Below are 14422 nucleotides of genomic sequence, written 5' to 3' on the forward strand. Positions count from 1 at the left end.
CATCTAGTGTGGCCAATCCCGGGATCGGGATCGGCGGGATCCCGGGATTTGGCCTAAAAAAGTCCGGTCTAATGCCGGGCAGCGTCTGAGCACTCGCTCAGACGCTGCCCGGCTGTTCCCGTAACCTGACCCGGCGTGCGGCCAGCGTAGCGTGACAGTAGAGGTCACGCTGCGCAGGCCACACATCACCAGTGACCGCCTGCCCGCCTACCCGCCTCTTCTCCGCCGCCCGCCAGCATGCCGGCCTGACTCCGCCCGCCTGCCCGCCTCCGCCTGCCCGCCTCTTCTCCGCTGCCCGCCTGCCTGCCTCCGCCCGCCTGCTGTCTTCTATGGAGGTGCACTTGCCGGGAGGCACCGTGCACCTCCAAACCCACTCCCGGCCGCCCGCCCGCCCGCCCGCACCCTAATGTAAGTAGATGTGCGGGTCGGCCGGGGTGGGTCCTATGCTAACAATGTTTTTTTTTGGTGGGGATGCCAATCCCGGGATCCTGTGAATCCCGGGATTGAGCATTTTTCAATCCCGGGATTGAAAAAATGCCCCGGGATTGGCATCCCTAGTCACATCCCTGGCTTCATCAGCTATTCCAGGCACCTCCTACTCCCCCCTGCAGCCGGAATGACCTCCGGATTTGACACGCTGCTAGGGGGAGGAGGAGTTTGACGGAGGATGGGACGGGACTAGTGGGGTCGGCGTCTGCAGCGGGCGGCGATAGAAGCCCATAGGCCCTGCCCAGAGAAGACGGGCGGCTGGGTCTTAGTACATTTGAAAATGCGGTAAAACCCCAGAAAATGGGGGGTTTACCGCATTTTTCCCTTAGTATATCCTGCCCAGAGGAGGCTGCAGTGAGGCCTTCTCCTCTCTTAAAACGCCCCTGATTTACATGTTCATTAAAAAATCACAGAGGCCCATTGAAAAAGATTTATTGAATTTGATGTTGCATATATATATATATATATATATATATATATATATATATATATATATATATATAGGTACTCTTTACCTAGCACGGCGCCCACGATGTCCATCGCGGTCATCGGGGGTAAAAAATCACGGGCATCGCGGCCATCGCATGCACTAAAAAAACGGGTGCAACGCGATGCCCGCGATTTCCCATAGGGATCAATGTTAAAAGTGTGATTGGACGCGATTTTAGTGTTCAATACCTCAATGCCCGCGATTTTTCCATAGGAAACAATGTTAAATGGGCCACAGAGCCCTAATAGTCCCCCTGAAGTCTGAAATGGCCCCCACAATTGTTAACGCCACCCCACGATCAACGTGAACCCGAAGCGTGGCGAGCGCAGCGAGCACAGCGAGCCCGCGAGGGGCGGCGGTACGCGTCCTCCGACCTTTTCATACCCCCACTATCCACGTCGGCGTGGAGATGAGAATAGAATAGTGTGGCGAGCGCAGTGAGCCACCGAGCCCGAAGCGTGGCGAGCGCAGCGAGCCCCGCGAGGGGACGCGGATACCTGTTAAGCCCGCGAAGGGACGCGTTTACCTGTGAAGGTATCCGCGTCCCCTGGCGGGGCTCGCTGCGCACGCCACGCTTCGGGCTCGGTGGCTCGCTGCGCTCGCCACACTATTCTATTCTCAACTCCACGCTGACGTGGATAGTGGGGGTATGAAAAGGTCAGAGGACGCGTACCGCCGCCCCTCGCGGGCTCGCTACGCTCGCCACGCTTCGGGTTCACGTTGATCGTGGGGTGGCGTTAACAATTGTGGGGGCCATTTCAGACTTCAGGGGGACTATTTGGGCTCTGTGGCCCATTTAACATTGTTTCCTATGGAAAAATCGCGAGCATTGAGGCATTGAACAGTAAAATCGCATCCAATCACACTTTTAACATTGTTCCCTATGGGAAATCGCGGGCATCGCGGGCATCGCGTCACACCCGTTTTTTAGTGCATGCGATGGCCGCGATGCCCGCGATGGGCGCCGTGCTAGGTAAAGAGTACCGATATATATATATTTATATATATACTGTGGCGGGTGTGGACGTAGCACTCCAGACATCGTAGTAATCCCAAAAAAATTATTTGCAGACAAGCAACGTTTCAATGCATGTGCATTTTCGTCAAGCTCAACATACATACAGATCAAAACCATTTAAATAGCCCCAGGTGTATGTCACATGGGTGGGGAGGTGGGCCCTCCCACCCATCGTGATACGTGCTTTCACTCACCTGTGTGCTGTAGCCCAGCCCCACTGGGCGTGTGCGCCAGGCACAGGTGTGTGAATCCATTATCTTGCAATACATGTGTAATAAATACATGTTTAAGCCCGCGAAGGGACGCGTTTACCACAAAAAGCAAACACAAAAAATACTTTACTTATGCAAAGCATATAAGAACAGTGGTATATCGGAGAAAGAGAGAGCACTTACCCCCTTCCTTTGCAGGCGAGGATGGAACCGGCACACGAATTTAAAGGTGAAGAAAAAATGTAGTTTATTGTACAAGCATAATTTTGCACAAACAGTCAGCTGTAACCTAACAGCCGTTTCAACCACTTCCTAGTGGTTTTCGTCACCTCTGAAATTATGCTTGTACAATAAACTACATTTTTTCTTCACCTTTAAATTCGTGTGCCGGTTCCATCCTCGCCTGCAAAGGAAGGGGGTAAGTGCTCTCTATTGCCTAATTAAGTTCCTGGCACCGAAGATCTGTTACTTCCATACTGAGTGCCATCCTGTTAAACAACTTTAATATATATATATATATATATATATATATATATATATATATATATATATTGTCCCAAACATGTTGTTACCTAAAACAAGGCTATAAAGATTAGCCTATAAAGAACTTAGCTTTAAGACTGACTAATGACTTTGCTACTTCTTTATTCTTCAGACAGTAAATAAAAGGATTGAGCATAGGCACCAACACAACATAACCCAGAGCAAAGATCTTGTCCAGTTTTGGGAAATAACTGGATGTAGGTTTCATATGCAAACAGATTATAGTCCCATAATAAATTATGACACAGGTTAGATGGGAGGAGCAGGTGGAAAATGCTTTATGTTTCCCTTCTGCAGATTTTATCTTCAGAATATTGGAGATAATATATGTGTATGAAACTAATATAAGCAGAAATGAAGAAAGTCCAAGCAGAGCCCCTTCTATATAGTTCAACATTTCCACCATGGATATATCACTACAGGCAATCATCAGCAATGGGGATACATCACAAAAGAAATGATCAATAGGATGCCCTGACCAAAAGGACATATTAGATATAAGGACAGCGTGTCCAATTGTGTCCAAAAATCCACCAGCCCAAGAAGCAATGGAGAACACAACACAGTTTCTTATACTCATTAGAACAATGTAATTAAGAGGATGACAGATTGCCACATATCGGTCATATGCCATGGCAGCCAGTAGGATTAGCTCAGTACCAACCAGGGACGCAAATATATACATCTGGGTTATACATCCTGCAAATGAAATAATATTATGTTTTGTGAAGAGCATATTAAATAGTATAGGCAAAATGTTTGATGAGGAAGTGATGTCAATGATGGACAGGTTGAATAAGAAGATGTACATGGGGGTGTGCAGATGGGAATCAGCAGAAAAAACAGAAATGATGGTGACATTTCCTAATAATATCATGGAATAGGCAAATATAAGTAATACACCGACTGGGATCTGTAACTCCGGGTCATCAGACAGGCCCAGCAGTGCGAATTCTGTCACATTTTTACAACCTGTTGTCATATTTATTCAATACAAAACCCTGTGAAAAAAATAGTTTCATAGTTACTAATGGTTGGTAGCACAAAATTAATTCCTATACTACAGTTATACAATGTACACTTGTATTCATACTGCTTCCATAGCTATTTTAAATATACGGTACTTGTGTAGTTTCACGGTGGCACTGCCCATGGATCGCATCGTATGCAAATCGCATACGATTTTCATACGATTTGCATGTGATTTAGAACCCCCCACTATCCACGTCAGCCCGAAGCGTGGCGAGCGTAGGGGACGCAGTATGCCTCCTCCTGACCTGTTCATATCACGTTGGTGTGGAGTTGATTGTATAAAGTGTGGCGAGCGCAGCGAGCTCCATGAGGGGACATAGAAAACGAGCCAGAAGCGTGGCGAGGGGATGCGGAATACACATCGAGTAATACACGTAATGCACATCAAGTAATGTGCGTTCCCGTGCTGGACTCGCTTCGCTCGCCACGCATATTGCTAGTTTTATGCATCCCCTAGTGGGGTTCGCTGCGCTTCGGCCGCGGTAACTCACTGCGCTCGTCACACTTTATAAAATCAACGTGGATAGTGGGGGTGTGAACAGGTTGGGAGAACGCGTACCTCTGCGCTCGCCACACTTCAGACTGGCGTGGATAGTGGGGGGTTGCTAAATCGCATTGCATGCAAATCACACACACACAGTTGACGATGGGAACTGCAGCACATGTAAGAAAAATTCTGGGAAGGGTCCTCAATGCAGCCAATGGGAGAACAGGGCGACATCAGAGGGCACCCCCAGCAACCACTGCATACCCTCCAACATGACCCATTCCATTAGGTACAAAATTCTCTGTTTCTGGACTTCCCTGCCAGTGGCAGTTACAGATGTGAGCCTGCAGCACAGTCCAATATTCAAAAAGGGGAGCCACACCTGCTGCTACCCCAAACATCACTGTCCTGGACTCATTGACAGGTGATGTGACTCCCCTCTTTCAATATTGGACTGTGCTGCAGCCCCACCTCTGTAACTGCCACTGGCAGGGAAGTCCAGGAACAGAGCATTTTGTACCTAATGCATACCCTCCAACATGACCCATCCCATTAGGTACAAAATGCTCTGTTCCTGGACTTCCCTGCCAGTGACAGTTACAGATGTGAGCCTGCAGCACAGTCCAATATTCAAAGAGGGGGGGTCACATCAACTCTCAGTGATGTTTGGGATGGCAGCTGGTGTGGCTCCCCTTTTTGAATATTGGACTGTGCTGCAGGCTCACATCTGTAACTGCCACTGGTAGGGAAGTCCAGGAACAGAGCATTTTGTACCTAATGGAATGGGTCATGTTGGAGGGTATGCTAATGGAATGGGTCATGTTGGAGGGTATGCCACTGGGCACAACTACTTGGCCCCCCAAAAAATGTTGATGCTTTAACACCCAGGGCCAGATGTATCAAGCTTAACAAAGTGATAAAATGGAGAGTGATAAACAGCCAGCCAATCAAGTCCTACCGGTCATGTTACAGACTGGGTTTGAAAAATGACAGGTAGGAGCTGATTGGCTGATTGTTTATCACTCTCCATTTTTTCCCTTTGTGAAGCTTGATACATCTGGCCCCTAATCTGCATTGCACACACATACACACAATATGGTCTGGAAAACGGTATTCTCTGTGACATGCCTGATATTGATGCTGGGTAGTTGAGACCATGTGTACACTCTTGCCTCCAGATGTCTGACTCATGGGGACCCACAATGTTGGATGTCTCACCAGTGTTGGAGTGCTGTCTGATCTATGCCCCTCTAAGGTTAGAAATACAAGTGTGCACGCACACAAACACACACACATACATACACAATTTGGTGGTGATTGTTGGCTATAAAATGGTAAGCTAAATACAAAGATTATATGAATAATACACAAACGATATTTCGCTTCTAAAACTGAAAAGTGGTGATGTTGCCCATAGCAACCAATCATATTCTGTATATCATGTTCCAGGATACAATAGAGAAATTATAGATACTGTAGAAGCTGATTGGTTGCTATGGGCAACATGCCCACTTTTCATTTTTAGAAGCTTTAGTAAATGCATCCCCAGTTCTTTAAATTATTTCATGAATTTATTTTTGGTGAATCAGTTTAAAATGTGAATAATGATTACATAGGGATAGACAGTAACTGTTGTTCTAATTTAGTTACAGCAAAACATTTACATAATTATACAATACTTCTATAATTTATCATAAAGAGTTAATTATGGGATTGCGTTCGGTGTTTAGTAATCGAACAATAACCAAATCACTATTGGAAAGTGTCAATGCAATATTTACTTAGATATGTAGGGTGGTATGTAATGCTGCTCATTTCCGGTGGGTTAGTGAGATGCCGGCCAAACTCGGACACTTTTTTAAAGGAGCAATCACTTACAAGGTATGGTTTTGCCTTATAAGTGTTTGCCGTTTTAAAAACACATCAGAGAATGGCCAGCATCCCGCTCGGCCGCCGTCCACGGACAGCATTATATCCAGTCAGTATTTTGAATTGCTTTAACCTTTTGCAGTCCAATTTTTTTTTTTGCATTTCAAACAGTCTGATTTAAATGTTAAAATTAATTCAAATTTTTTAAATTATTATTCAAAAATGGTTTACATTAAATTTGAACGATGTTAATGTTCTTATTTTAAAGTGTCTCACCACTGAATCTGCTACTAGCACTAGGGCTGTGGAGCCTGGACGTCAGCCCTCGAAATTGGGCAAAAACACCCAATTGTCACTGATCCTGTTTGTATTCCTGAGATTGCATGCTTTTATCAGGCAATCCATAATGGATAGCCAAATAAAAAACATCAGTAAAACATCTGGAAAATTGTAAAATATTTAAAGTTTTCACACCCAATGTTTTATCGGGGATAATAGAATATCCCAGTTTGTGTCAGCAATATCTTATGTGGTTAGAACACTTCTTCTATATGTTAGTGACTAAAGATGATATTATACTGTAGGTTGAGTCTGCCATATATGAAAATATGATAAACAAAATATTCTAACAACCCCAAATCTTTCTAATAGTTCAATGTACACAAACTTTGTTTAATGCACAGAATTATAAAATATTGCATACAATTACAAATTACCTTCTGACTATGTGTATAAGGTGTATATGAAACAGAAATGTATTTTGCATTTTGACTTGGATCCCATTATCAAGTTACTGTATGTATCTCATTATGTAATGCATATTTTCCAAACTACAAAAAAAATAGCAATTCAAAATACTTCTGGCCTTCAGCATTTCAGATATGGCAGACTCAACCTGTAGCATTAAATGTTTGCTGGTGTTATTACTCATTCTTACAATGACATTCAAAACAGGTGCAAAACACAAAACTAAAAAAGAAACCTATATACAATTGCACTATCAGCAAGCATATATTCCATTCAATAGACAGGAAAAAAAAACCCGATATCAGTGTTTCTCAGACTCAGTCCTCAGGGTCCCTAGTTCACATTTCCTAGATCACTTAGTTGCTGCACATTGTACTGATCAACAGGTGGTATGGAAATTATGAACTGTCAAAGATCCTGAGGACGGAATTTAAGAAAGAGAGAAGCATATATTACTAATATGCTTTAAATGAGCTAAAAAAAAGTATTTAGCTTAAATGTTTTTCATTACAAAGAAAAAAGTTGCAGGAAAAAAGAAAACATATACTGTCTCCAAGTCTCATTATAAGTTTATTTCCATATATTTACCTACCCAATTATGCCAACATCTAATCTGTGTTATCTGCTTTATCCAGTGCCGAGAGATGCTGGCTTGGTCACAGCATATGAACAGTAACTTTGGCTTCCACTGTTATATCATGGGATGTTTTGTGCCTCAGGGACTCTACAGAGCTTGTGAGAAGTTTTCTTTTTTAAGTTGGAGAGAACAAGTTTTCTCAACTCAATGATTATTAACTTTGCAAATGTATTAGATAGGAGGATTATTTACATGAAGTAGTTGCAATATTGAAGGCATCTACTATAGTGTACTCTTCTGCTACATTATAATTAGAGATGTCCACCGACCCTCATGTTTTTGTTTTGAATTTGTATTACATTCTTTATTTTGATTTTGATACTAATTTGGACAGAACCACCCACACATATTTTAGCTTTGGATCTGTATTTTTTCAAAAAGTAAGAAAAGCTGCTAAATCATGTAATTTTGACCTGTCTTGGTCCTACAGTATTAACCTCTGTACCAATCATTTCCAAACAAGTTTGACCACTTAACAGCTCACAATATTATTTTTATCCAGATTAGGCCAAGAGGGTGGCACCACGCTAGATGGCTGACTAAGCTAAATTATAGCAGAGGGCGGCACAAACTTGTGGAAAATCAACTTCAAACATGACCCATCTAGCGGCACTGCTTTGGCAGATTAATAAGCCAGACAACCACATAGAAAATTATAAGGATGTTTTCATTAATCAAGTACTAGATCAGAGGCCCGAGCACGTCCTAGATTAATGTCCACATGGGCCTTGAGCTGACATTTACTAATGGCCTATTGGGTGCCACTCTAGGCGGGGTGTGTGACAATTGCTGCGGCAGAATGACTCATGTGGGGTTTTTGAACACAACTGTGGGTGTGTGGTTTATGCCCTTAGGTGTGGCCTGTGCTGTGGGTGTGGTGACCTCCATTGAATGCACAACTGGTGCATAACTTTTAAACAATTTGTAATGAAGCTAAAACCTTGCATGGCTTGGGGCACTCTCAGGGGGGCCTTGGATTGATGGTCCAGGACCAATTTAAAACCAGTGCTGGTGGCTCCCAATCATAAACTATGTCACCAACCAGAAGTGAATCTTATCCTTCACCATATAACTGACACATATACAATTTATTTATTTTAATATTGCATTTGGGTGCAGGAACACAGTGTTTTCCGGGAATGTCCCGGAAAATGAAGGTGTTCCCTGTCCGTTGGGAGAGATGGCCACTGACGTCATCAGTGGCTTCCTTCTCCTAACGGCCATCGCAGTGCTAAGTAAGGCACTACTTACTCGCTGCTGTGACCAAAGTGGAAAACCATTCCATGGTGAGTGGATTTTAATGTTTTTGCCCACTTAGGCATGGCTGTGATCTCATTCGAGGGAGTGGGATTGTGGATGCAGTGGCAGGCGGTGTTTGCCTGATAGCTGGGCTCCAAAATCTTGCAGCCCAGCGATCAGGTCTGAATTACTGAGGACACACAGTGGAGCTGAGGGTAACACTGACATACATTCACGGGGGAAACGCACTGGAGCGGAGGGTGACATTGAAGTATACTCACTGGGGACACCAAGTGGAGCGGAGGATGACACTGACATACACTCACTGGACACAAAGACTGGAGCAGAGGGTCACATTGACGCACTTACTGGGGACAAACAGTGAAGCTGAGGGTGACACTGACATACAATGACTTGGGGCATTAACTGGAGCAGAGGATCACACTGATGTACACTCACTGGGGACACACTGGAGTAGAAGGTAACACTGATGTACATACTCTGGGGATATGCAATGGAGCGAAAGTTGACATTGATGTATAATCACTGGGAACACACAGCAGAGCGGAGAATGACACTGATGCACACTCAATGGTGACACAAAGTGGAGCAGAGTATGACACTGATGTGAACTCACTGGGAATACACAGTGGATCAGAGAGTCACACTGTCACACGCCACCGTGGCATCACATGGCGGGTACAGTACTCACCCGTCCGTGCGCACCGGCGGCTGGCGTGTGTCCGCTGGGGTCCTGGTCGGGACGGCGGTGGTGGCGTTGTGCCACTGTGAGCGGCAGCATGGATTCAAATGGAGGCGTGGCGGTCTGGCTGTCAGGAGGCCGGCACCGGAGTACGGTGTTGTCATCTTGCTTGAGGGCAAAAGCAGTGGTTGGCCAGATCAGGCCTTCTCCTCCCATTATTTCCAGTCAGCCTATGGCAGTCCTTCCCTTGCTATAAAGGGGAACTGCCTAAGGCAATCTGGGTCAGTGCAAAGTGTTTCTTCAGCCTGCAAGCATGGGGAAGTTCCGGCTATCCTAGTGCCTATGCACACTGCTGGCCTCTGACCCCATCACTGCTGTCTCTGGTATGCTACACTCTCCACTTGTCTTCCTTCCTGGATCTTCCCTGGCTCATCACAATACCCTTCTGGTCTGATTCTGATTCTGAACCTTGTTCCAATCTCCAATCATCCAATCTCCAATCATCCAATCTCCAATCATCCAATCTTCAATCATCCAATCTCCAATCATCCAATCTCCAATCATTCAATCTACAATCATCCAATCATTTGATCTTCAATCTTCAGGTACATCTTCTTCTTATTCTTAAAATCCAAATTGCCTGAACCTTGTCTTGTCTTCTAAGAATTACCTGCTTGAATGATATTGTTTATGCAAAGGACTGTCGGGGTGTGTTTTTTTGGCTATCCTATACTTTATCCTAAGTTTTACATTCATGGCTACATGCTAATAGTGTTTTTGTACATTTTTACAGGAATAACTCACCAGCAGATTGTGCATCCACTCTTACACGCTGTGCAGTCTGTGGAGCAGAACCCCTTCTGACTCTGAGATGTGGACACTGTTTAAATGCTTTATATTATGGACATTTGTAACCAGCATGCATCATCAGATTTGTAAATTGATCAGAACTAATTAACTACATGGCCCGACATTAATCTGTGATATCCCTCAAAACTTTGGAAACTAAAAAAAATTGAAAACCATCATTACAATGTTTTTTTTTTTTTTTTGGTAAAAAAATCTTAAGGTGCATACACACTGTACAATTTTTGGAACAATTTGGTTGAAAGGCATTTCCATTGAACCCAGTGTCCTGGACGAAAGATGTTGACAAAAGATATTGTCAACAAACAAACGATGAATGATGATGCGCATACCCGCCAGTTGTTCATCAAGATTGTTCGTCAACTGTGCATGCAGCTCAATTTGAATATCTTTCAAAAAGAGCCTATAAACTGTAGCTAGATCTTTCTTCTTTCGTCTGTCATCAATATCTTTCGTCAACATCTTTAGTCCAGGACACTGGGTTCAATGGAAATGTCTTTCAACCAAATTGGTCAAAATTGTACAGTGTGTATGCACCCTTACTCTATAAAAAAAACCTAGTGATGTTTCTTATTGATGGTGTTACAAATATCTTATAAAATATTGCTGTTTATAACATTTACAATAGTATGTAATGTTTTTTTTTTACAATAATAGCAGTTGTGGAACTACATGAACCAGCATGGCCACAAAAATTCTATTTTCAACCTTATCTTTACAGGAGGCCATCTTACCGGGAAGTGTAGTGCCGCAGCAGCACTACAGTGTATTGAAGAAAACATACCAACACACCATAACATTATTTTTACATTAGAATGCTTAGTTGTTTGTGTAAATATGACAACATTTATCAGCTTGTGGTGGTGATTCCGGTCTATCTGTGTCAGCAATGTGTAGGCCGGGAAGGACCTCTGGTGGGATCACTCTCTTCAGTTTCTCCTCATAGTATATGTAATTACAAAACGTGTTCCTCCATCTGTGTAAGTGGCCTGCTTCTTCTCTGTTGCCACTTTGGCCTTGAGGAGTCATTTGATGTAGTTAAAGCGCTTCTTAACGTTCCTGACTTTACATTTGTGATTGCTAACTGCATTAACTGCAACAGAAATGTCCTCTCACATTTGGCGCTTAGGCACCATATTAGTGCACGGATTATCTTTGCCTAGGAATTGATTAAAATGTGGCACAATGGTTCTGACAAGGGAATAGTTTTCTTTGTATGAAAAATGCACATGGAACCTACTAGGAGTGCGTCCTTTGGTAGAGCCACCCTCACTATCCACCTCCTCCTCACCCTCCTCCTCTGTAACATCCTCATCCTGGGCAGCATCATCCTCCTCCTGCCAGTCAATATCGGAGATGTCTGCCTCCTCCAGCTCTTCCTCATGATGTGTTCCAAACAGCTCCTCCTGTGTGCTGCTGTAGCAGGTTGCAGTAGCAACCTCCTCCTGCTCCTCCTGCTGTGGCTGCTCCACCTGCCTCCTCCCCACCACTGCCCTCTTTGGCACCATGATGCCTCTGTCACTGCTGCTTTCTCTCTCTCTTTCCATCTATCCTCTCCATCCTGCTCTCTTTACTACCTTAGAAAGGTCATAATGGTGCCTGACCCCTTTATATAGGGTGTGTGATGCATATTCTAGGGGACTAGGTGGGGTGTCCTATTGTTTGGAAAGGTTCTCATAGAACTCGCATTCCAGTTGCTCAAAAATTCGCACATTATCAGGTCATAGAATTCCTCCACATCGCACCCCATTGCAGCATATCACATTTTCAGCCACTAATTTGCATCCCATTAAATAGTCGATTTCTTTAAAAAAATCACACAATTTGAAAACATGTGATATGGTGCGATTTCAGAACCATACTAAAAATTGCATCCTATACAGTAGCCATAAAAACCCCTTTCATCACTTAACCCCCACTGTTCTATTTCTCCGGGCAATGACCCTGCAATTATTCTCTCCATCCATAATCTTGTAACATAAACAGCCTGAGAAAACGTGGAAACAAAAAGCTGGGCCCATGTAGTCCTATACCTCCAACATTTCCAAACTCGAGGATCAGGATGCCTGAAAAGCGGCATGACTGCATGTCAAAATGGGAGTGGTCTCAGTGGCAGTGTCCCACAAAAATTGGGACAGTTTGGAGGTATACAGTCCTGTTCTCAGCACATATATTACAGAGCATTGTGTCACTGTAGTGCTTGAAACATAGGCAATTGGACACTGGCACTAATATGAGCTAGGCCGGAGACTGTGACATCCCTAGAGCATTGCATTCTGGATGATGACACAGGCCCACCACTTTACTTATACCCATGTACTCCATGTTTATTGGGCAAATGATGTGTACTGGAACCACTACTACAGTATATGAAACGTAGAGAAGAAATTAACATTACTAAATGAAAAAAAAAAAAAAAACAGAATATAAAATGATTGCATATATTTAGAAATACACCAATGTTTTGATATAACTCTTCAAAACATTTTTTAGGTAAATATCATCCTGCCATAATGGATAAATAATGGATTTAGTGACAATGACATTTAATCCAGTGGCTAGCTACAGAGAGCTAAGGGGGACAAGCTATTTGTGGGATAGATCTGTGCTGACCACTGGAGGGCAGTAACCAGAACCGAATTTTCCATTAGGCACGTGCCTAGGGGCGGCACATGTTTGGGGGCGGCACTTGGATGCCTGTGATGGCACTGTCAGCCCAAAATGTACCTATAACTGCAAAATATTTAGTATACTGTACTATATTCCATCTTAAATAGAGTTTAAATGGATAGGACAAGCAGATACTGCCCTTGTAAACTGTCCTACTTAGTAAATATGTATTCATAATAAAAGAACATGTCACAGTAAGTGGCTTTTTTTAATAAATCCATTATATTGGCTATTATCAAATCAATAAAAATAATACAATTAGACAGAGGGTGCGGGGCGGCGTTATTGTTGTGTCTAGGGGCGCCGTCATCCCTAAATGCTCCGCTGGCAGTAACTATGTAAATCACAGAGACAATTATAAAGCTTAGCCCATAAAGAGCTTATCCTTTAGACCAACTAAGGACTTTGCTACTTCTTTATTCTTCAGACAGTAAATAAAAGGATTCAGCATAGGCACAAAAATTACATAACCCAGAGCAAGGAGCTTGTCCAGTTTTGGGAAATAACTAGTTGTAGGCTTCATATGCAAACAGAGCATAGTTCCATAATAAATGATAACACAGGTTAGATGGGAGGTGCAGGTGGAAAATGCTTTATGTTTCCCTTCTGTAGATTTTATCTTCAGAACATTGGAGATAATAAATATATATGAAACTAATATAAACAGAAATGAAGAAAATCCCAGTAGTACCCCTTCTATATAGTTTAACATTTCCACCTTGGATATATCACTGCAGGAGATCATCAGCAATGGGGATATATCACAAAAGAAATGGTCAATAGGACGATCTTCACAGTAGCACAAATTAGATATGAGGACAGGGTATCCAATTGTGTCCAAAAAAGCCACAACCCAAGTAGCAATTGAGAGACCGACACAGTTTCTTATACTCATTAGAACAATGTAATTAAGAGGATGACAGATTGCCACATAGCGGTCATATGCCATGGCAGCCAGCAGGATTAGCTCAGTACCAACAAGGGATGCAAAGATATACATCTGGGTTATACAGACTGCAAATGAAATAATATTATGTTTTGTGAAGAGCATATTAAATAGTATATGCAGAATGTTTGATGAGGAAGTGATGTCAATAATGGAAAGGTTGAATAAGAAGATGTACATGGGGGTGTGCAGGTGGGAATCAGCAGAAAAAACAATAATGATGGTGACATTTCCTAATAATATAATAGAATAGGCAAATATAAGTAATACACCGACAGGGATCTGTAACTCCGGGTCATCAGACAGGCCCAGCAGTGTGAATTCTGTCACATTATTACAACCTGTTATCATGTTTATGCAGAAAAAAAAACCCTGTGAAAATAAAAAGTTTCATCACACATTACACATAGTTACTAATGGATAATAGCACAAAAATTAATTCCTATACTACAGTTATACACTGTACACTTGTA

At 43.1% G+C, this 14422-nt stretch overlaps 1 protein-coding gene across 1 annotated transcript; it reads right to left on the reverse strand.

Annotated features, from left to right (window-relative positions):
- Positions 1-2801: 2801 nt before the first annotated feature.
- Positions 2802-3734, reverse strand: LOC146009744 (olfactory receptor 5AR1-like). The gene has a single exon (XM_083150206.1). It carries the CDS (start codon positions 3732-3734, stop codon positions 2802-2804), a length of 933 nt encoding a protein of 310 aa, XP_083006332.1.
- Between the last annotated feature and the right edge of the window lie 10688 nt (positions 3735-14422).

Source organism: Crinia signifera, chromosome 6 (genome assembly GCF_055691185.1).
Source record: "Crinia signifera chromosome 6, ASM5569118v1, whole genome shotgun sequence".
NCBI classification, from domain to species: domain Eukaryota; kingdom Metazoa; phylum Chordata; class Amphibia; order Anura; family Myobatrachidae; genus Crinia; species Crinia signifera.